This window comes from Gouania willdenowi, chromosome 5 (genome assembly GCF_900634775.1).
Source record: "Gouania willdenowi chromosome 5, fGouWil2.1, whole genome shotgun sequence".
Lineage (NCBI taxonomy): Eukaryota > Metazoa > Chordata > Actinopteri > Blenniiformes > Gobiesocidae > Gouania > Gouania willdenowi.
Window position 1 is genome coordinate 13,295,226 of NC_041048.1, and position 25,577 is coordinate 13,320,802.

Below are 25,577 nucleotides of genomic sequence, written 5' to 3' on the forward strand. Positions count from 1 at the left end.
CAAACCTGCGCCAAGTGTTCTTTTTAATTATGTGATTGAGGAAAAAAAAATACAGACAATCCAGTTATCACTGGTAATATTATTCATTTTTGATATTTTCCTCATAGTATACGCTCAGACCAGTTTATACCTGTTCAGATACATTTCTAGCCCCAAACTGGATACCAGATTAATTAAAACTGTACAATAGTCTTTCTTTCTTCACAGCAAATGTAGCTCTATAAAAAAAATACTAAAATAAGATATATTAAAGTGTTGATTTGTTTAAACAAATTAATACAAATGATGCAATTTTTTGTTCTATAACTTTGTATTAAAAATGAAAACGTGTCTCCTGGTAACAAAATTTAAAAACTGCACTCTAAGATGTTATACTGGGCATATTTTCAAAATTTTCTGCATTGTTATCTATTGTGGTTGTACCTAATAAAACACATACTGCATTTCCTGTCAGTTTACACTGAAGAGGTTACATTGAACATGGCTGGTTGATATTGTTTTTAATTTGATTTTAGCAAGAAAGTGATTTCAGAAAATATCTGGAGTGCCAATTAGTGCCATAGTCGCCGGTTACATTATGGAGAAAAAAACTAATCAAATGAAGCCTTATTGATTCTTAAAGCCTTTTTGTGGCTGCATCATCTCCGATTTCAAAAGTTAATTTAATTTGGCTTCATTGTCTGGTTTTTAGTTGAGCTCACTATGTGGCACTGATTTCACCAGGCCCTGCTGGACTGCTTTATGTGCTTCTGTGAAAGGAGGATTGTAAGCAGGTCTATTTAAACCAACTCTCTATTTCTGTGTGTGACTCACACTACATTAAGACTTTTATTGAATCTCGAGTGTGTGAATAACTCACTATAGTACTATTCACAATTTATGGACATGTCTCTTTGAAAATTATTTTTAGCCATTCTTTAAACTTGCCGCACATGGCAAATAGATGTGTCCACGGATAAAAAAGATGTACTCTATTGACAAGCAGTTTACAATAATAACCAGCTTTAGAGCTATTTTGAATATTTTGAATAACACTGCATTACGAGTCATGACAAACTGACAAACATCAACAAAATGGTGTCTTTTCCGGGGGAAAAGAAACACATGGTACTGGAGTGTTAACTTTCAGTTGTCAATATTTTTTTTTGAAATTCAGGTTACATGACGGGTCCACAGACTTCTTTTTCCATTCTGCACACAACGCACCTGAAAATGTAGTCTATGGGTTAATCCAACATGATGGATGATCTGAGATTAAACACATTTCTAGCCAATAGGAAATAGCGATGGTAAAAGAACAACACATTTCATTAATGACGTTGAGTTAACCAGACAACAGCCAAGATCAAACCCTTCACTCTGACCTTTAGTTTTATTTTATTTTATTTTATTTATTGTTCTGATAGTTTTTTTAAATTTTCTTTTATCTGTTCATTTATTTATTTATTTTTTAATTTTATTTATTTATTATATATTGACAATGCTAGGCATTTGGAAAACAAACACATGGTGAAAAGAATCATCTGTACAATATTTTTTATCTAGATTTGGAAAAATGATTACAATAATACTTAATTGACTGATATATCAATAACTTTTGTGTATATTGCACATGTACCGGTATAAAATGCACATGTGCACATACTCCAAAGCCACGGTTTGAGAAGCAGCCCTGAAGTGAAGGCAATACTAAATATACTTAAACTGAGTGCGTACATTGTCCTGCTTTGTTCTCCTGAACCTCTCAGAGCTTCTTTTCCTCTCTCATGTTTTTTTTTTCTTTTGTCTTATTTCTGTCTGACTTCTTGCCACTATTTTGTCTTTTTTCCTCTCTGCGCTGTGAACGCTCCATTTTTAAATGTTTAATGGCTCTCCCACTTGACAACAGCTATTATAGATATGCCTGAAAGGGTGATTTCAAATCAGCACATGGACCATGTGGAGAGAGAGAGAGAGGATTGGTAGACAGCAAATTGTCTTTTTCTGAGAACTCTGATTCCCAAAACTTGTTCTTTTCAATGCGTTGTTTTCATTGTGTACTTTGTGTACTTGTCTGAAGCTTCAAAAGGTTCACAATTTGTGGGCTGCAGCAGGTTTTTAATTGAAACACGTGAGAGCCACAAAGAGCTGGTTAGCAAGGTTTCTCAAACTGGGGTTCCAACTTGGGGAAAAACAAGACATCCTTTAATTACCGTAATGACTGTTGTATTGTTGCATGTTTTTTGTGTACCTGTTTTTGCATAGATCTTAATTTAAATGGCTGTTATCTTGACTAAGTTTTAAAAGGTTTGCTTGTTAAGTAGGGAAAATAAAAATGTGGTAACGTCAAAGGTTTCATGATGCAACAACATCTATTTAATAAAACTCTATTGGTTAAGGGTGTAAGAAAAATCGATTTGACGATGTATCGCGATATTTCTCCCCAGGATTAATGTATCGATCCAAAAAAAATGTCCAAATACATTTTCTTAATCATGTTTTTTTAATGAAAAAAAACATTTCATGCATAATCATATGCATAGCATGTGAACTCCCAGTCACTAGGTTAGACTACCTCACTCAGTGCATTGTAGCTTGGAAGTTGATTTCACTTTATTTCGGAAAACGTATTGGAAACTTTTATAGATGTGTGTGGTTACTTTTTAAAAAAAATTGTTTTAAAGAATTTAAGAACTTTCCAGAATCAGAATCTATTGTAGAAGCAAAATTTACATAAAAAAATAAAATGTAATTTGCCAGTTGATGAACATACCACTTGTTTTTGATATTGGTACTTGAATTATAGTTTACCATTTACTTGTAAGTTTAAAAAAAATAATAATAATTTGTATTTCATGTGATTTTGTACTTGTAAAAGTGAAATATTTAAAAATGTTCGATATGATATATCATATCATGACGTGCAAACCGTACTGTCAGAGTCATGGCAATGCACACCCCTACTATTGGTTTCTTTTCACACACCTGAAACTTGCATATGGTTAACTGCTCTAACCCTCTCACATTGGCTGAAACACAATTAATATACTGTATGTGTCAAAAAGAGTGGCTCAACAATGTTTGGTGTTATTCATGCATTAGTTTTAGACTGTCTTTTCAACACATTACCTCTTAAATTTCATATTCCTTACCAAGTAATTCTAGTTTTTTGTTATTTTGCACCCTGATGGGATAAAACTACTTCAGCTCACATAAAATTAATCTCTTTCAACATGAATATTGCTATTATTTTTGAAAAGGCCACTCTGAGGCATGAGAGTCACAATGAGATACTATAATTGAAAACAAACACCTGAGAGTGTTTTCTATAAATAATAATCATGCCATTGGATTTTTTTCTTTCTTTTCGTCTTTCAGCAACCTCAAGAGCTCTCAGCCATTGTGGACCATATTCCCAAACCTCACTCATTCTCAATTTTGATTTATGAGAAGATAATAGTGAGTTTATTCATACCAGTCTTAAAGGCCACCCGTGTCTGGTCCTCCCCTCTCAGAATCTGATCCACTGGGATTTCCTAAGCGGCTAATTTGATATTCTTATCCCTTAATGTACTTGAATGTGAAGCTCCATGATGGTTTGCCAGAGTGGAGCAATGTAACAAAAGCATGTAAACCTATTTAGTCATAAATGCCAGCTACACTATATTATGAAGGGTTCTTAGCTCGTATGTGAGAGCGAGTGGGCTTCGGACTGGTTGTGTGTTCTCAACACTGCAGGAAAAATCTTAATTTGCTCACTTTTTTTTCCAATATGCATTTGTGCGTGCCTGTGTGTGTGTCAAACATCGCTGACAGGCAGATCAGCTCTCTATGATCACATCCACCCTAATCCCTGTATCCAACCCTCCCACCCCCTCCCCTCCCCCGTTTTCTCTCTAGCTTCACATCTGGGTCTCACTGCTCTGCTCACGTGTGCAGACAGATGAGCTGCACGCTCTCACGTTCTCTTTCTCTCTCACACACACACACAAACTCTGCTTGATCGGCTCAGTTGGCATTAGGATACAGCGAGCAGAGAGGTGGTTCAGTGGCTTTAGTAGTCAGAGTTGCATTTTTTCAGTGTTTAAAGAAATGTATTTAAGTAACTCAATGGTAAAAAAAAAAGTCAGTAGAGAGGTCTCTGGTTTCATGTTTGCAGTGATGTGTGCACATCTTGGAAGGCATGATATTGAAATACAGGTGATGTTGTTCAGGCGGTAGATCAGGCGGTAGATGTTAGATGCATTCAGCATCACTAGATATGTGAGACCCCAGTTTTGAAGATGCAATTGCAGGAGAGGTGAGGAAACTGGTCTATTGGAGTGTGAGAGCATAAGTGAGGAGCAGGCAGAGAGATGGAGTGAAAGGTATGAGGGAGGGAAAAACGAGGAGAGCATGTGAGAGCGAGACAGCCTGAGCACACTGCAGAGTTAAAAAAATAAAAAGAAACCAAGAGAGAAAACAAGACATCAGTGAAAAAGAAAGAAAGAAATAAGAGCAATTATTTTTGAAAAGCTGCACATGCTTGTTTCACGGAGTAAGCTAACGGGGGCAAGGATGAGAAAGAACTGTTGAGGAGGAACATGGAAACAATAAAAAGAGAAATAGAAAAAAAAAACATGGCCACCAGTCTTCTAGTAAAGTAAATCTGTGAAATATTCATCGAAGTGACTGGGTTTAATTAAAGCCAAGTCCAGATCGTCAAGTGTTGAATCCACCTCGCAGGATGCTTTTGCAAAAATTGCAAATTACAACTAAAACATTCAGTAAAACGTGACATATTTTCCTAATATCTGTGATCATTGGTTTAATACCTCACTAAGTGACTGTATTTGTGATATGAAACCTTTTATAATTCTTTAGAAAGATTTACCGTATTTTTCCGACTATAAGGCGCACCGGATTATAAGGCGCACTATCAATGAATGGGTCTGACTGGCTCTATTTTCGTACATAAGGCGCACCGGTTTGTTGTTGTTGTTATTATTATCATTATTAAGACGCATTAAGCGAAACAAAATAGTCAGATAAGTCAAACTTTATTCAACTCATTAACAATAACTCTCAATATTGTTCAGGTTCAACATGTAAAATACAGAACAATACACTCACTTTTTCAGTTCAGTATGTTGAAGCACAGTACAGGTACATATCACTCCAAGAGGCGCCTGACTACAGTAGCCCTGAAGTGCCAAAAATCCATCAGGCAGTGCAGCTTCATAGTTTACCAAAGTTGTACTAAAACATTTTGACATATTAATTTCATACTTAAGGCGCACTGTTGGTTTTTGAGACAATTAAAGGATTTTAAGTGTGCCTTATAGTCCGAAAAATACAGTAAATTTAAAAGAGAAGAGAATAGTCTTTTTCAACAGGATATAAGCTGTGCAGGCAAAATGAGAACAAAGAACAAAATGCAAGATACACTCAGTGAGGAGAAATCAATATCAAAGTTTACACAGGTACCAGTACACAACATCCAATTAAAGGGAAAGCTTGTTTTATTTTATTATTATCTTTGCAGGTATATATATATATTTTTAACAATAAGTGAACACAAGCAGTCAACCGTTGAAACAGCAAAACAATTGGCTCAAAGTGTTTATTTATTTATTTATTTATTTGCGCATACAAATTTTTTTTCTTTTTTAATCTGCCAAACATTTATGACATAACTGTGCTGGTAGAGGTTAGGAAGACCACGGGGTCTTATAAAGTCACCTCACCAATTCCAAATATAAGTAAGCAACAGATGAATACAAAAAATGAAACATCTGCAAATGTTTTTAACGGACTTCAAAGTGGACATAAACCCTTGAAAGAAAACAACATTTGAAAAAATACACCTTTGCATTTTTAATGGCCTCACATTAGTTCTCTTTTAGTTAAACAGGCATCAAATAAATCATTTCATTTTGATAAATAAAATATCAATGACAAAATTCAATGATAGTAAAGCACTGGGTGTAACTGTCAGTTTTTTCTAAATGTCACAATCTGGTAGACTTTGTCTAATTTGGCTGTTTTTATGGAGATGTAAGGAAATAGTTGTTGATGCTAAAAGAAGTCTAGTCTGTCTCTCTAACATTCTACTATGTTTTGATTTGTGTTTGCTTGCTTGTCTGGTGCAATCAATATCACATGCTCGCTATTTAGTGTTTTTTTGGTTTTTTGGGCCCATTCCACTATTTGTTTTTCCACTCCAGGTGATTCATTAGATGGGTGGTTACTATGTAAGCACGTATGAGTGGATGCGTATGCACCTTTGCATAAAACAAAGGGCGAGCTAAAGCATCTCTGCCTCAGCTTAGAATATGATCATGCTCGACATGGAGAAGTGAAATTATGCATTTGTTTTTTTTATCAACTTTATCAACTTTATCAATGCTGTCACTTGCAAACTTTCCTTGCTGCAGAAAGTTTTGTTGTATGGCTAAAATCCGCTTCCGTTGGTTATCAATTGGGCGCAAAAAACTAAGTGTACAGTATAAAGATGACATTTTAATTGCTTTTTTAGTTTTGAATGGAACTGGCATTGTTATTACAATGGATTGAATTGTTGTAGTTACTTACATTTGCCTTCATTCTTGTTGGTCACAGCATTTGCATCGTGTGTGTGTGCTCTTGTGGGGACTGTCGTCTGTGTTAGTTTAGGCAGTTGTTTTAATACAACGGTGTACGTGATCACTCAACGGCAGCAAATCCAGTCTCAATGAAGCATGTGAGCTCAGCAAAACTACCCTATTGTCTGTCTCCTGTCACCCTCTTATCTCATTAATCATTAATGTACAATAAAATGTATTCAACTAATTTTTCTTCACCTTTTAATACCAATGGGTGGTGCTAATATATTTTGAGCATTTAAATTTGTAATTCTTTAAGAAACGCAACAACTTCACTCCAAGACATCCACCTTCATGCAAGTTTAAATCAAAGGATGTTTATATTTTTATTCTTGAGCAACCGATTTTTTTTAGTCTAAACATATCTCGCTATGAAAATGCCTTTCCCAAAGTAGTGTTCTCCTCCTTTAATTTTTGCAACTTTCTCTCCTTATCAAAACAAGTTCGGATGAATTACGGCTGGGCCCGCGGAACATCTCCGCGCTGAATAGCACGTATCGTGTTCCCGAGAATTCGGTCAAATGACTCGGTTCCACCGAGTAAAACGAGCATTAACGGAGGAATAGCCATTTGAAAAATGGGGCCCCCTGGCGCCCCCGTGACACATACGGAGTAATGGGCCCCATTCATATATATTAGTATGTGTCAATGATTCGGTACCACCAACTGTCGAAATATTTGACTCGCAAATAAATGAGAAAACCACTTTAATGTAAATTGCTGGAAAAAGGGGATTGTACGAGGCATAATCAAAATCTACGTTGAATAACCTTTGAAACGATATATCACACGACTATGTTCCTATAAATTGGGAAATTACCGGAAATTGGCTCAGAGCGTCTCATCATATCATACCAAACTCATTCTGATCTAACGAGAACTAATGGAGGAGTATTCATTTGAGAAATGGGGCCCGCGGGACACGGATGGGGTAATGGGCCCCATTTATGGAATGGTATGTGTCAATGATTCGGTACCACCAACCGTCGTAATATTTGACTCGCAAATAAATGAGATGGTTTTTCTTTTCTTTTTGGGGCCCTAAATCCAAAATCAGGCTCTGAGCGTCGATGCGTACGCATCCATAGATTATACCTACCAAATGTCAGCCTGATTCGTTCACAAAAAACAGAGGAGTAGCGATTTTAACTAGTGTACACAACAACAACAACAAGAAAAACAACAACAAAGTGAGTGGCGTTGTCATGTATGAAAGTTGAAACATTACTTACTAAGACCACTTAAAACACAACTGCTGGGGTTTAAAATTTTAACTACTTACTGTATTTTTGGTACTGATGGGCAGCTTCAGCAGACTATGAGTAGATCAATCCTGAAAACATTTTAGATACACACAATATACCACAAATTGTTTAACTGTTGAGCCACATTGCTTTATTAATACAGTACAATGCTGTACAGCCAACTGTGATTTATTTTTTCTTCCTTCTTAAACTTTGCTCAAGCTGGAGGGACGCAGTTCTGTGTAACCTCTAACACTCACACACACTACATTTTAAAACCACAGACGTCTGCGACCCACAGTTCTGACCAAATGCACAGCTGTGTGCACAGTTTCAATCAAACGGACCGTGTTGGAAAAAAATCTGGTCGGTGCTCTCCACATGTTCATGCCTCATTGAATTCATCCCAGCAGAGACGTGAGTGTGTGCCGCCTCATTAGAAGGAGTCAGTCCGCTGTCTGAGTCTGTCCTGTGAGGTTTGATGGTGAAATTGCACTGGTTTTATCATCTGTGCACAGGATGTGTGAAAATGTGAGCTCACAAATAATGATAAAAGCAGTGGCCTATTTAGGTGAGGCTGTAGCCATTCATTTTTACTAATAGTGGTGATAAGTACTTGATTCCTACAACCTTGGTGCTGCAGTATTTGATTTTTCCAGTTGTCAGGGACAGGAGCATCAAGCAAAACGAATTTGAATTGAGTTTTCTCCATTGTGGATCACACCATTTACCAGCTTTTCTAAAGATTTCTGGTAAAGAATAAATAGTTTGACTTTCAGTCTTCTGATTAAGCTTTGGTGCATCACCCATTATTTTCACGAGCATCACAAACTTTTTTGGCCCAAGTTCTCCATTCGTTTATTTCTGAAGTGAACATTTTGCTCAGATTTCTCTGAAAAACAACTACAGAGCATAAAAGAAAGAATCAGTGATAGGACACATTTTAAATAAGTAGAATGAAACAGTATTTAGTGCCTCCTGAATAGATTTATTTCTATAGTTTTTATCATTTCAGGTCCTCTACCGCCTGGTGTGGGACCAAGACAGACCCTTGTATTTTCATCATCATGATGATTATCATTTTTAACTAAAAAAACAAAACATTATAAAACCCCATATTTGTAATGCTTTGTTAATTTTGCATATTCGTTCTCTCTCTCAAGTACCCCCTGTATTGCTATTCCCTAGGAGTACACGTACCCCCATTTGAGAAACACTACCTCAAACTACTTTATCTAATTTATTAACACTCTGAAGTAGAATAAATACAATGTATTGGTAATGCAAACAACTGACGACAGTACCTCTAAAAATATTGAGGCCAAGGAGTTTCATTTAGGTGGAAAATATCAGGTTACTCCCTCAAATTTCTCAAATCAATTATGTGATTAGCATGTTTAATCTGTACTCAGAGGAGTCTTAAGGATTATAGATACATTTGTTAATTAAGTGACATCTTGGGAACTAATAAACCTCAATACATCGTCTACTGCTGGGTTATGTCTTCATATCAGGGGCCTAAAAACCAAATCTGCACCACTTGCTTCACCCTATACATCCTTTCTGTTTTCAGACAGGTGATCTGGCAGATGGACAGGACTCTCAAACTGCTGTCCCCAGTCACAGTGGCAGCCACAGTAGAAGCACTCAATCCCACAGTTCCTCCTCCACCAACGTGGTGCAGACGCACAGTCTAACCCAGGCTCATGCATCAGACGCAGGGGTCCCTCCTGGTCTAGCCAGCACCCTGGAACACATCATCGGTCAACTAGATATCCTCACTCAGGTAAGCAGAACATGGAATCATCAATAAAGAGTAACTAAACCCCAAAAACTGCTGAATACTTATGTATTTGGGTATTAAGTAGTGCTGTTGATTGATCCTGGTCCTATTCTCTACAATTGAGTCAAAGTACTAATATTCGGCTGTTTTTTTTTTTTTGTAAAATGTCTGTGACTTCCCTCTATGGATTGAAACCCAGCTACTACAATAGAATTTTGCTATTGGCTGAGAATGAGATTCTGTGATGTCATTGAGCACTGTTAGCCCCGCCCCTTATATAAAAACTAGAGTCTGGACTGAGAGATTTGTGAATAGAGCAGTATATTGAGCATGAAGTAGCTAGTTAGCATAGTATAGATTGTTTTTGGAGATTTTATAGTATAGACTGGGTGTGTCTTAACTGCTTCAGAAGCCCCGCCCATAAGCTAAGGCATTTTTTTAATTTTCCACCTAGTGGCAGGTCAGCAAAAACCTGGGGGTTTAGTTACACTTTAATAATTAATTACACTACTGGTCAAAAGTTGTAAAACACCACACTTTTCCAGTTTTTTACAGTAAATGATTTAGTTTATTGTGTGTGAAAAAGAAATGATGGAAGCTATGAACAATACTGTTCACCTGATGCTCATAAGAGTCTGGTACCACAGTGTTCCATCACGTGTTCAATCAAGAAAAGTTGGAACACCTGTAGGAATTAGTAGCACCAGCTTTCAAGGCTTTTTTAACCTCTGGCTGTTCAGTACTTGCATTTGTACCATTTCATGCTATTCATTGGCCTTGCACAACTTAAATTGCAATAAATAACTGGAAAAATTAGGGTTTTCTAAAACTTTTGACCGGTAGTGTATGTATTATATTTAATAAATCATTGGCATCATTAGCATTTGTTTGTATATGGATATAAATTTAAATGGAATAGATTTTAAATGTTTATTTTTTCAAGATTTAAATATTTTAAAACTTGACTTTACATTTTCATGTATTTAATTATCACTGAAAGCAGTAGGCCTGTGCTGTTTTAAATACAGCTGCTGTTGTGAAAATGGCTTTAATATTCATGATAATTGCTGGATTTGAGAGAACTCATCAGATTTGCTTGGTGATCACACTAAACTACTACTAGTTTGAAAAGTAAAATCGCTGCATGTTATTGGATGTTCAAGGGACGAAGCCAAATTTGAACTGGTTGAAAGAAGTAAAGCAAGTGTCTGGGTCCCACATACGAGAGCATATGTTCTAAACTGATTCACAGTCGAATAGTACTTTTAATTTCCTATAGCTTCCAGATTTTTGTGTAATAGGTAAAGGTATTGATAAATTATTTAAAAGAAAGTGGTTTTTTTTTGTTTTAGGGAAACTTGCATGTTTAATTGTATGCAATACGACACATGAATGTCAGTAAAGGTGTGAGGGCAATTAGTTGGAACAAAGTGTATTATCCTGAGTGTATATTACTCCATCATCACATGACCAACAGTAGCTGATATTTGGTCTCTTTCGAAACATTTTACTCTGATTATTGTATAAACTTAAGTTATTTGTTTCCTCAACTCTTTTAGTCCAATTGTTTTTAATTATCACCCTATTTTGTTAGAATAATATTTTAGTTACCAATGTATGTACGTTTTGTGTACCATAAGGATGTGTATATGTATGAGTGTAGGCTGCACTTAGGCCACACACACTTATATAGTAGGCGTGAATGCTTAATGACAGTGCAGAGATCCTTGTATGTTTCTGTCGGAGGTTTTTTTTTCCTTTACCACTCTGTGTGTTGGTACCACTTTAGTGGAGCATGTGGTTGTATTTAATATTGGCCCAGGGCTGCCAGACAGCTGGCTAACCTCTCCCAGGAGGCGGTGACAACCTCTTTGTTTCATGTTTGCCATACTCATACACTGGCACCAGATGGACCACCTGCACCTGGTTTTCATCTTTGGCTCTTAGCTTTTAATTTTTTTTAGTCATGTTTTGTTTGTGATATAAATATGTGTAATGTTGATTAGATTGATTCCTGAGATGTGTTTTCACATGTTGAATTAAGGTCCTTCATTTTCTAGGCTTTTCTAAAAGAGCTGTTTTTGCTACTGAGATTTGATTGCCTGTTGTTTTTAGCACTCTGGGGATCACATCTTGTTATCTGCGACATAGATTGGAATTTGTGTTGCACTTAACATCTGGAAATGAAAACAAAGTCATTGTGTTCAGAAAGAAAGCTTTGGACCACAAGTAACTGGACTGTAGATAATTGTTTTGGTATGGTTCTTAGTAGGCCTGCATAATCCAGAGATTTGTGATCAATTTAGATTTCTATTTTAGGCTATATCGAAAATGACAATATTGCCCAGAGAGATATTATTTTATTTTAAAGCTTATTTTGCGTTAAATTAATAGTTTTAAGAGTCACTGCTTTTGCTACCTTAAACTCTGCTTTGCACCAACATCTTGTCCCCCCCACATACACACTCTGCCTCTCTTCCAGTGCAGAGGAAACATGACGGACACAGACGGCAGAGAGTTTGATGAACGGTGTTGACTTTCTCTACGTGCCTGGCTGACTGTCAGAGGCACGGTGGAGAATTTAAGATTTTCTTTTGGTCTTAGTCACTCATCCAAGTCTGGATTTAGTTAAAGTCACATTTTAATCTTTTAGTATTTTTTAGTTCAAATTTGACAGTTTTGTTATAGATTTGCAAATTATGTATTTGGCCATTTTAACTTAAAATCCAATGTCTAAGGCCTGTTAGAAAAAGTACAAAACAATCGCGTTAATATATATATATATATATATCTGGTACGCTACAATGTCTAAATACCAGCAGTGGAGTGAAGAAATTAAAATTTTCTGGCGAAATTTATTTATTCAAATTAATATATCAAATAAAATAAGAACTCGTTTTGTGGATTTCATTTCAAACATTCTTCTTATTTTTAATTCTGGTAAATTTTACATTAATATAAAAAGTGTAGCAGTCACGTCCAGTTTTCACCTCCTTCACTGTGTGACAGAAAGCACACGACGTTTCAGCTGAGTTTTAAACAACAGAGCACAATTTAGATTCAGATTTAAAGATGGAGTTGCAGGTTTGGTTGAATGTGTGTGGGGAAGTTTATTTGTACTGTTGAACGTAAACTATGTGAAGCAATCATTAAATAATGTGTCATTGACTGATTCAGCTTCTTTCTCACTGTTACCACTTCCTCTCTACTCATTCACTCTCTACCTCGCTCTACCACACGTCACACAGAGCATCCTTTAGCCGCTTTCTCTGACCAGGGCATGAGGATTAAAGATATTAACGTTGGCTAAAGCTAGCTGCAGGTGATGATACTGTATATAGATTGTTATAGCTTCTCTCTTGGTTGTTTCCAATGTTGTGGAACCAAGACGTCTGTGCTGCTCAAGTGGATGTGCTGCCGCTACAGCGCAGTGGGCGGGGTTCGGTCATCCAGTCAGAAAGGTATATTCAAATTGTTCTTGGTATCAGTGACATTAACGAGTAATGAGTAGGGGTACATTAGGCAGGTATCGGCCAGATACCCGATGCCAGTATCGGTACCGTTCCATCTCTAGTTTTTAGGTTTTGTTTTCTCCCTAATACTCTTTGTACTCTCTGTACATTCTTATTTTCCCTCATTAATGTTATGCTGTCTTTCTTTCTAAACAAATTGTCAATCCCAGTTTTTTTTGTCACTTCACCATGAATAGAAACTGCAGTTTAGTCCAACATGTAGTGACATACCACATTGTGCCAGTATAAATTATGCTGTCTGAATAAAGTTTGATTGACTTGGACCCTATTTTTCCAAGGTTTAATTGCAATAAGCACCTGTGGATTGTGCTATAGAAACAAGTTTGATCAATAGAGGCCGATTGGCAACATACCAAACAGAGTCTTTTCCTTCGTAGTTGTATTTGGCAATTGAAAATTGTCAACTACATTGTAATTGTAGGAGTTCTTATTATTTTCCTTCCGCAACTCCTTTGTTGTGAAACTCCTCCTAGGCTTGTAATGCAACTCTAATGACACGTATGTCATCTCATATCAAGGATGTGCAGTCGACATTTTATAGAGCCAAAATGTCAGAGCAATTCCTTAGTTGAACTGATTATTTATTTGTGACTTCAATATTGGTTCAATTTATTCTTTTGATTCATGTTACAGAAGCTTTTCGGCAATACTTTGATTACTTTTTAGTCCCTGTAATTGTATTTTAGAGGTTTTAAAATGCTGGTGGTTAATATTTAATATTTTATCTATTGTATCACTCCTTTCCATGCTTTTTTAAGCCACAGCATAACCAACAATCATTGAAGTCTCTTATCAGGATAAACTTAGATTTTTCCTCCTATTACAATCAATAGCACAGGGTTCACTAATGTTCAGATGGTTGTAGCGCAGGTCATATCCAAACTATTAGCTCAGCACAGCTTCAGGCAACATGGGCCATAATGTGTTCAGCAAAGAAAAGAAAAACAGCCTCCTCTATTTGTAGGAGCATAAAGATTTGGTTTCCACTCCAGATGAAAACTATAGGCCCATATAATGTTCCTGCTGCCTGGGGACACAACCAGAATCACACACACCAAACAGAGGGCCTGGTCAAAGGAATAGGTGAGGTAACCATATCAGGTTGGTGAAGTAAACCGTGTGGTATTGATTTTGAAGAGAGAGACAAGGTCACAGAGGGAGACACATGGTCACATGATGCTCAGAAGAAGCAGAAAGGAAAGATCCCAGCTGATGACCTCGAACATAAAGCCGACAATTCCACTGCACAACTGTGATATGAGATGTTACACTAGAGATGGGCAACTTCTATCACAGCTGGGGCCACAAAAATGTGATGGTCTGATTGGAGGGCCACGTTATCAATATTCATCACTATATAGAGTCCTTTTTTTTTTTTTAGTTTTTAGTTTTTAGACAATTTGGGTGCTTTTGAATTCATTTTATCTTTTTTCAGGTCAAAATGGCACATTTTTGTCGTCTTATGTGTTCTTATAGTCATTGTGTGTTTTTTTTTTTTTGTGCTATTGTCATTTTGTATGTTTTTCCATCATTTTGGGTCAGTTTGTTGGCTTTTTGTGTGTCTTTAAGTCTTTTTGGAAAGGTACAATTTAAAATTTTAGAATTATTTAAATGAAATTGAATTATTTGATTGTCTGAAATAACATTGAATTTTATCGATTTATTAATTATTAAATATAGCCTTTTTCATTTTTTAAATACCCGCAGAACTTGCACAAGGACCAAAAACAATTGAAAAAAATCACAAACACTAATTTTATTTTCATTTCGACCACCGACATGGGATTTTCATCTCAAAATTTTGTAAACCAACTAAAACAAAATGAATGGCCTTACCGAGGTCCGTGTGAAAGTCTGCATGTTTATGCTTCTGTCCATCCACTCTTTCATTATATCCATGTATTCTGAGGCTCCTATAAATCTAGAGTCTGCTCTAGATTTAGTCTAGAGCAGAGACTAAATCATCTCTATTTACAAGAAAGAGGAATTATCTAAGTCAGAATTAAAATCGGAATAAACCAGCCACGTAATTCTGATTTAAGTTTAATTCGGAATTAAATTAGCATTAGGAATTAAGTGTTTACACTGTCATTTTAAACAGGAATTAACTTTTGTTCTGCTTTAAAGATGAATTGAAGTTCCCATGTAAACGTGGTCAATGATCTTTATACTGTTACACTTGCACTGTTTACTGTAATTTCAGTAAAAGCTGTGGAAGTCGCTTTAAAGTAAATACTTTTCTACTTTATTGTGAACTAAATTGTTAAACAGGAGTCACTCAATGTTTGTCCATTTCTGCTGTTCTGAACCACATCTGCTAATGCATCGTAAAACATGCTGTAAGAGTGAATCATCTCCTTGCTGCTATCGATTAATATGAAACATTTGTTGGCTCAAGTATAAACATACCGTTCCAATGCAGGTCAAGACACGCTGACATACTTGAGGGTTTCTTCCGGCCTCATCTGTCAGAGGTCGTCGTGTTTCCTGCTCTTTTTCAACCGTCTGTTGCCTAGCAATAAAACCAGGATTGGGTTTGTCACCATGTGACATTAGCTCAGTGAATCAGTTAGAGCAGGAGATCTTGATTAGAGTGTGAGTGGAGGGTGCCTGGATCCATGCATGGCGGGATGGGCAACTGTTATCACAGTGGGGGCCACAAAACTGTGATTGTCTGATGTGAGGGCCACATTATCAACATTCATGTCAGCATTTAGAATAAAAACCATTTTGATCATCAAAAGAGGAAAGGGCAATGTCATTTTTGTTTGATTTTGGAGGAGTTTTGAGTATTTTTGTCATCATTTTGTGCATTTTTATTGTTCTTTTGTATATTTTTGGATTTGTATTGTATATTTTTGTCTGTGTATATTTGTTCCCATTTTGTGGTTTTTAGAGTTATTTTTGTGTGGTTTTGGAGTGATGTGTATTTTTGTTGACATCTGTATTTTTGCTTTTCTTTTGTGTATTTTTGGAGTTGCATTGTACATTTGTATTTTCATTTAGCATGTTTTTGTTGTTTTATGTATGTGAAATTATTTTGGGGGGGCACAATTCTAGACCGAGGGCTGCATGTGGCCCCCGGGCCGCCAGTTGCCCATAGAGGCAACTGAGTTCTACTGGGGAGGACATCATTTACCCATACCTAGATCCACACCACCACCTGGGGCCCTAAAATGCTCCACAAGACCGACTGTGGACTTTTCCAGGAGCTAATCCAGGGTTGCTCTCCAAGTTGATTGCGATTGACTGGTTGATGGTTGCTTTAGCGCAGCCACCGACACCGCTAAATCTACGTCGACGTATCACTACAACCATCTGAGGTGAGCAAAATGGCGACCAATGTATTTACTGGTCGATCTGTTTTTTGCTCCTCCTGGCTGCATTATAAGGACTTTTAAAGAAATGTATCCAACCTAACCTCTAGCATTATATATGATATTTTGATAGAGCTTGCAGTTAAAATTGAATGCGGGTAGCCTTTGAATGACTATCTTATATGTTTGAATAAGAAATAGAACTGGCTGAAAACATGAAAAATGTAGTTTTGATAATGTTTTCTCTCCTCCTTCATCCCTCTGATGCAGACGGTTTCAATCTTGGAGCAGCGGCTGACACTTACGGAGGACAAGCTCAAAGAATGTTTGGAGAATCAGTTGGAAATCGGTCTCCATCTCCAGAGAAGAGAGGAGGCATAGGAATGAATGGCTGTGTCAGAGAGATCGAAGGACATTGGTTCAAGCAACGACGTCGGCAAAAAGTCATTTTTGCTGTTGCATCAAAAAAGTGACTTTTTGCGTAACGGCTTTATAATATTTTTAGAAATGGAACTCTGATAAAAAACTGGACCTTATTGCTGATGTAACCACCGTGTGGTGGTTATGCAAAGAGATGTGAAGTAGAAAAAAAAAAAGAAGAAGGAACTGAATATTAGAGAAGTTCTTCCACAGCAGTGCTGAGAGCGCAGTCCCCATTTCTGCTGACAAAGGACCTGCTGCTTCTAGCAACTGTGCATGTGTGTGTGTGTGTGTGTGTGTGTGGGCGTATGAAGGGACTTCTGTGCTTTTCCACTTCAGTCGTACTCCCACCGAATGACATCAAAAAATATGAAAACCTGGTTTGGTGTAAACTTTGTCATTTTGTGAAATCAGAGCATTCTTTCTACACTGTTGTTCCTGTTACCAATCGCACTTAAATTGCGTTCACATTTCATGACGTTAAATGTGTTCATACGTTAAACACAACATCTTCACTCGTTCTAAATGTGATTGTGATTTTTCCCAATTCAGTCAAAACTTGATCATAAGTTGTTTTTTTACATTAAACGTTTCAAGAAAATTGATTATTAGTATATTTATTCTCTTGTCATGGATACGTTTTCATTCTTTTGTCTTCTGTACCTGGTGTTTCAGAGTTCCAGAAGGCTGTTGGAGTCTGAATGGGACACCAATTGGTTACACCTCCATCATACAGAGACCGACACCAATTCATATTCCCATTCACTCATACGGGCAAGTTTAGAAACTCTAATCAACTCGACATGCATGTTTTTAGACGAGAGAAAGACGTGTGTCCAAAACTAAACCCATGTTGAAACGAAAACACAGTGCAAACCCCAACATGGAATAGTTCTAGATCAGGGGTGTCAAACTAATTTCAGCTCAGGGGCCACAGATTTTATGCGGGAAAACGAGTAAATTCATCATTATTGTGCCCTAGTTTGCACTTCTACTTATACATAGAATACAAAGTATGAAAGAAACCAACAATATCCAAGCAATAAGTGATATATATCAGTCCCAACAGGATTTTTTGACCAATTTTTACTTAATTAGAGGACATTTTATGTAATAATTTGAAGAAAGTTGTAGGGTTTTGTGAGAATCTTTTAGATTTTTAAAAAGTACAACATTTAAAAAGACTGCAATCATGTGATATAAGCACTGGGAAAACTACAAATATTGTTGTGTTTTATTTACACAATGAGTCATATTTTGAACTGGATGCTCCAAAGGGCCGGATTTGGGCCCCAGACCATGAGTTTGACACGTGTTCGAGATGACCGACCCAGGGATGCTAACTAATACACCACTGTAACATAAACACAAAGTGGTATATTATACATTATGACCACTGACAGATGTTGTGAATGCCAGCGATCTCGTCATTATGTCACGTGACATGAAGAATTGTACCTCCAGCTAAGCAAAGGATTGCAGAACAAAAACGAGTGGGGTTATTTGACTGCTGTAGTGCGCTATGCCCCAAAGTAAAAGTATACAAAGAATACTTTTAGTGGTTGAAAACAGTCTTAAAATTTTGTCGATTTCAGTTTGATTAAGGATTAATCGTTCCATTGTTCAAACTTAGACAAATGTGAATTCAGGCAAAACTTTGAACAGACTGAAAATAAACCTGCATTACTGCACGTTAACAACCCGACCAATCCTGGCTCCAAAGTCCCACAGTTATGAATGAACAATTTTATTTATTTTGGTTAATATTGTACATTGCATTAAAATACAATGATGTCCAATGGCGCGCCTGGTAGTTCAGCACTGTAAGGAGAGTGGAATTACACAAAGGTGGGCGGCTGGTCCTAATGTAGCGGTATTAATGAATTATTGTCGCTCTAAGTCAATGACTTTACAAATTGTACACTTTTAATGAGCACTGCTCGTGAGTGCCTTTTGTTTTCTTAAATGTTGTCAAGTCTGTGACGACGGGTCAGTTTTAAGAGGCCATTTGTGACCCTGTTTTAGTGTTTTCTGCTAAGCTTGGACAGTTAACAGAGAAGGCGCAACTTTTTTCTACTCATGGTCCTTTGTGGAGATGTTAAAATCATTAGCTGTGTCATCTGCTGCTCACACAAAGCAGCTAATTTCCAGCCCTTTGCCAGTTTTTTTAAAGTGGTTATTTATTACAAATGCTTGAGGGTGGCAGAGAACTGTTTGTTTGTGCTCAATTTTTTTAATGTTTCATCACGAAGTAGTTTATGTAACATAACAGCTAAAGCTGAGAAACTTCAACGATTATGAGTCAGAGGCTGCTATTCCACACATGTTGGAAATTCCCAAGAAACATCTTCAGTCAAGCCAGAACCATTTATTGTTATTGTATAATATATTGTATTATTTTTTTTTCACAACAGTTGTGTGACTAATACGTCCTATTGTGGAGGTTTCTGTTGCAGTTACGGGAAAGATATTCAGGTCTGTTTCTTTAAGACCATGATCAAGACTCCGCACTGATGGAAAAAGAAGAAAAACAAAACCGGAATTCTGGAGCTGGGCTGCTGGGCCCACTCTCTTCCTTCCTGTCTGGAACCTCAGGAGACACGCACGCGCTCGCACACACACACACACACACACCAAGTCCAGCCAGAGAAAGCAGCTCCCTTTACGGTGGGCCTCAATCAGACGTTCAGCCAGGAGTACTAGTAATGGATTTGGGGGTCGCTGATGTTTGTGTGTACCCAAAAATTCAGAACTCACATCATTAGTCATAGTTTGAGTCAGAGTTCCAGTTTCTCTGTTCAGTATAAAAGTCAAATGTCTGTTAGTCTATGGTTTACATGTGTGTATTTTTGTACCTGTGTGGCTGATGATTTCGTCTAGATTAGCTTGCTTTTAACAGGTCTTTACAATACATTAGGTAAACCGACCTAAGTAAGGTCTTCCTTTCATTCTGACTTTTGGGATTTACTTTACTTTCCTTTCTTTACCACTACTGTGCCGTCCTTGTTTGAACACAAGACGTTCAAGAGTTTAATTTTGGGAGGCTTTGTATTTACTGTTAATCTGATGGTCAACTGGTTTATTATAGAAATAATTAGCTACTTTCTAGCACTAAATTGTTTTTGTGGCAGTTGAGCAATTTGATTATCAAAAAAACCTTTAGTTCTGTCCCATTTTATCTCCTGCGTTCCATGTAACCTTCTCCACAACCTTCAAGGGGAGCTGTACATTCCTATTAAATGACATCACAAACTACGAGCCAAACTTCTCGTCTTGCGCCATTGTGTGTAATTTTAAGAACACCAAAAGTCCTCACATGAGCTCTCACAACATGTGAGTCAAGCTTCTTGTTTCAGATTAAGTGTACTCGCGCTATGCAGCCTTTTAACAACACACTCTGTTTGTTGTGATGGTAGAACTATCAGGAATGCAATATGTCAAAGACGGTCCCTACATGTATAGCTTGTATAGCACTCGTGTGTCTGTGTGTGTGCGCGCGCTCTCTAAAATTGGAGAGGGGGAAGAACAAAAGTTGTTCAGCAGGCTCTGCTGTAAAATGTAGCCCATGTGTGGCCACGAGCGTGTGTGCATGTAGGTGGGGGGTTGGGAATCCAATGAGGAGAACATCTGGATATATTTTTGCCCGAGTGCTGTGGTTGTTGTGGCTGTTTGCCTTTGTGTGGTTCTGTGTGTGTGTGTTTCAGTGTTTTACCAGTTCAATATGCCAGGTCTCCGCTCTCTACTGCTCTGTTTCCTTAAACATGAGCTTATTTTCCATTCTGACAGTTTTATGATATCAAAATACCAACAGTTGTGAGACTTTCTTTATTGTTGAGATACACCAGCTGCCTGCTGGGGTATCTCCTCACATCAGTTTTACATCATTAAATAGATTTTTTCGTCTTTAACTCGTCTTTCACTCAGAAATAGTGATTTCATCATTATGGTGATCACCGCCTGACGAGATGTCAGCAACTTGGAAGTCTGGTTTCTGGGAAATGAGTGAGTGGAGGTCTGAGGAGACCAACTGGACAAGGTTCAGACTAAACTAACAGAAAAAAAGCCTACACATTGGAAACCAACTCATATGATGTACACACATTTCCAGTGAGTCACTGTGAAGTCAGGTGAGCCGTATGTTTTATTAAGCCCGACGAGACACTCTGAAACAGAGCAGCAAAGGAAAAATGTCACAAACTCGTAAAGTGAAAACTCCTGGCTGCACCTGAAAAGAAGTGGTCCAGAGAATCCATCTGACACATGAATATCAGATGAAATTGGACCTCACGTTTCCTTTAATTTGCTGTCAAAGTAACATTAAACCGCAGAGGATGTAAGGTGAATCATACAAGTAATTCAACAGAAATATTATTTGAGTGATTATATTGAGTTTCATCCTCTATATCCGCTTCTCATGTTCAGAGTTGCTTTACGTTCTTTATGTTGGTGGAAAACTATGACTTGAAATGGCTTTCCTCAATTAAAACGATGGGGGATTTGTTTTTACAGAGAAAATGCAGCAACAGAGGGCTGGAGAATGTAAAGTTCTGGTTTAGATCAACTCCTAGATGAGAATTTGATACTGAGACAAAATGTGTACAAATTCTGGTTTGTTCTGTGCTGAATGAGTTCCCCTGGAGCACTGTTTCCAAATCTTTTCTGTCTCATGTACCCCCGAGGCCTCTGCTCAGATTAGGAGAATCCCTTCGTCGCTCCAATTTAGTAATCTTTCTTTTTTTGTTTACACGTTGGCCTCTGAAATCTCCTACTGCTTGAAAATGTCAACCTGTACGTTAAATACTAAATATCACTTTTGTGCATTACAATATTGTATATCAGAGATTATATTTACCTCAATTTTTAGTAATGTGCATAACACGTTAGTAACAATTTAGTAGGATATTAAGGCAACAATATTGTTTATTCCATTAATGCCGTTTATTGTCAACGGGTGGAAAAGATGTTGGATGAACATGTACAGTGTCTGAAATAGGCTTAACAATGACTCAGCATGATGGAAATAGATTAATCAATGTTTCCAAGTACCCCCTGCAATGCGTTCAAGTACCCTTAGGGGTACACGTACCCCTGGTTGGGAATCACTGCCCTAGAGAAGCATGATGTAGTCAGGCATGGAGAGGTGTATGTGTGTTTGAAGATCTGTCAAACACACACCACATGTCAGAATAGTACATTTTATTTATTTATTTATTTGGCAATCATTACCTTTTTTATGTGATATGTGGCACTAAAACCATCAGGGTCTTCCTATTTGCTCTCCCCATGGCCCAACATGGCCCCGTTACAATAATGACGTGTTAAGAGAAACAACAGTCAAGTTGGTACAGGTGTAGAAGTTTTACAGAAACAGCGGTACGGGTTAGTCCCGTCATGTCTTCTCTGACCACGCTTGGATTTTGGCTTAGTCCCCTGTGCCTCATTTCCTGCTACACCTTTCCCTCCCCCCTCTGCCTCCCACTTTTTCCTGCTCTGAGACTGAACTGAGCCGCGTGAAGGCAGAAGCTGAGGTTTGGCGTACTCCCAGACGAGCCCACGCTTTGCGTTCTGCTCCAAAGTTTTTCCATCAGATCCCAAAAGCAGTGAATGAAACATTCATGTCAAAAGAAGACAACATTTATTCTTATTTTATTAAACTAAGAGTACTGATATATCCTAAGTAGAAGTATTGTTACTTGATTAAAATTGTACTCAAGTACAAGTAAGTCATACATAAAATACTTAAGTACAAGTAAAAAGTAGCTCAATTATATAGTGCTCAAAGCCAAAGTCACTAGTTACTTTCGATCCCCACGTTTATTATTGGTAATAAATCTTGCCACGGTTCCCTTGCATACAGTAAACATCTCATGCATAAACTTAAAAAGAAAGACACCAAATCTTGTGCAATTGGAACTTAATGTACATATTTTCCACAAAGACATCTGTATAAAATAAAAGGTTTGTCAAAATGTACAATTATTTTTTATTTAAATAAAATAACACCAATTAGGCTAAGTATAGCTACATTTATGAACTCTAAAACTGAGAAAATAACCAGCGTTCAATGCTGTTATGGCATCGTGCATTACGTTTAATCTGGTTGGTCGGCTTTGATGAGATGCATTCGATTGTTGTCTGGTCGTTTCAATTTTTTTTGTTTCATGGTGTCAGTGGATCATTTTAACGGTTGGGTGTAGAAATGGAATGAATTACTTAATTTTTTTTTTTTTAAATGTACAAGTAACATGACTGATTTAGATATATATTACTCAAAAAAGTACAAGTACCCATGAAAGAAGCTCAATTACAGTAACGGGAGTACTTTCAGAGGTGAAAGTAGTCCTTTACTTTCACCTCTGTCTCTTTCTCACTGAGGATAACAATCCTGTTCTTGCTGTAGGACACCTTTTAATATAATGTTTCCTGTTTCTAATTGAAGGGTACAAATGTAGTGAGCGTAATTCATACTGATTTTGATTGAGGTTAATAGTAATTGAACCTGCTTAGAAAGCACTTTTACAGCACTTGAGTGGTTCCATTGCAATTTATATTCTCCCATTCACACACCAGTTGTGGCCAAGCTGCCGCGCTAGGCGCCAAAGCCATAGCAGGGAATCATACACCAATCTTTTGATTAAAGAACAACCAACTCATAAGCCTTGGTTATAACCCTCTTTAACTACACTGAGAAAATGTTCCACAATCTTCCAGAATATTGCAGTGTGTTTTTCAAAAGCTCATTAAACAGACGTTTATTAGGACCAATAGGACTGGCTCACGAGTCACTAAACTAGCTTAATGAACCACGTTTGCACTTATGTGCAATTGTGTCATAAAAGGAACGAACCAATCCCAAAGTATATGAGCAAAACATTTGCTAGCATGAAGTTGTTCATCATGTTTGTGTCATTGACACTAAGAGGTCATGCTTAACCCTTTTAAAACTATTTTTCTTCAATAAACAGTCCCATTAAGAGTTTTGTTCAGTTTAATTCATTACTTTAATTTCTTCCACTATCTGGTAGTGAACTTGTGGTAAGCAGCAAGCAGTTCCTTTGAGTTAAAAGGTTGAAGGTTCAGGCTTGACTTTATGTAGTAAAGTCACCAACACAGTATGGGGCGATTGTTAAATTGTGCATGCTGAAATAAACAGCAACATTTAGCAACAAACCACGTTTAAAAAACGTGTGTGAATTTTTTTTATGTTACTTGGTCTTGACCATACCAGCCTGTCATTGCAAGATCCGTTAGATCTCAGAAGCTAAGCAGGTCTGGGCCTGGTTAGTTAGATGGGAGAACACTGAGAATTCCAGGTGTGGTTTTTTTTTTTTAAAACGTCACATTTGGTTCAGACAAATTTACCTCTTTAGCTTTTTTTTTTTTTTTTTTTTTTTTAAAGGCAGTGGCTATCCGTACGGTTGCCATATCAATACACTGTACCGACATTCTATCAGTACGCAGCGTCCCTATTTGGCCAGTTTAGATCACATGACTAAGACCAGAACTTACCCTAAACCTAACCCTAAAAATTGTTGCAATATTGGGTTATAACTTAACCCTAAACCTAAGATGCTACGTACGTGTACTTCGGTAACCATACCAATAGCAACCGTACGAATAGGTTGCCATACACTTTTTTAAAAAAACAGCAGAGGATATCTGTAAACTGCTAACCTAACACTATCACTGCTTGTAACATATACAATACAGTTAAAAGAGATGGTTGTTTAAAATAATATTACATTCAGTTAATTATATATGACAAGCAGCTCAACTATAGGGCTTCTAAAATATTCTTTGACATTCCTTCTACAGTAGTTCATGTAATTTAACTTTTAAATTAACCACTATTAAAAGTGTAACCATGAATTAAAGACTATGTCTGAATCTTCCACCTATTATTATCCCTTCTACCTGCTGGTCACTATTGTATGTCACCATTTTACGTGGTCACTCATTGTATTCTAGAATACCACTTTTGCCTTCTACTGCCCACTAAAATGTGTCAATGTGAAAATGCTACAATCGTACAAAGCTCCAATGCAGTGAAGTGAACGTAACTGACGTATTGTACCAAAGAGTGTATATACTGTAGCTATTGCTCATAACGGAGACTTGTCTCTAGGTGGGCTTTTATAATCAACAAGCTAGAATGTAAATACAGCACACATACAACAGGCCTCAATTAATACACAGTACACCAAAATACATACTACTAAACCAGTACTACATCTCAATGTTGTAGTGTTTCTTAAAACATTGCTTTGTGTCACAGAGTCCATTGCCGTTGTGTAATAATATTTCCTAGCAAGGGTGTGTTCACTGACTGCCCTAATGCTTGGTTAAGTAGCACAGGTTAAAGTAACATCCACATACAGTAGATGGCAAAACCAAAGGTTTCCAGGGGCAACATCATCAAAGGCATCCCTCTAAAAGCCAATCTTCATTATGTTGTAGTTGGCCATAATGTTTTCTGTTGCCATGTTTCCAGGTAAGTAACATATCCATTCCAACCATAGTGTAAAAGTAAACAGGGTTCCAGTTGTTTTGTTTTTTATATATATATAGATGTTGATTATACTGATTTACACATAAACTTGTTTTTTAAAAGTGTGTTTAATTTCCAACTTAAAAACACACAGATGTCTACAAGCTGTTCCATAAAAATCTCATTGTTC

The 25,577-nt window shown here is 37.1% G+C and overlaps 1 protein-coding gene across 2 annotated transcripts in view; it reads left to right on the forward strand.

The window, feature by feature from the left end:
- Positions 1-17,287, forward strand: part of poc1a (POC1 centriolar protein A) — a 29,255-nt gene extending 11,968 nt beyond the window's left edge. For both annotated transcript variants that reach the window (XM_028446962.1, XM_028446963.1), the window contains exons 10-11: positions 9,420-9,632; positions 16,750-17,287. In XM_028446962.1, coding sequence (XP_028302763.1) covers positions 9,420-9,632; positions 16,750-16,860 — 324 coding nt within the window. In that variant the 3' untranslated portion in view covers positions 16,861-17,287. The remainder of the gene's footprint in view (positions 1-9,419; positions 9,633-16,749) is intronic.
- Positions 17,288-25,577: the final 8,290 nt, after the last annotated feature.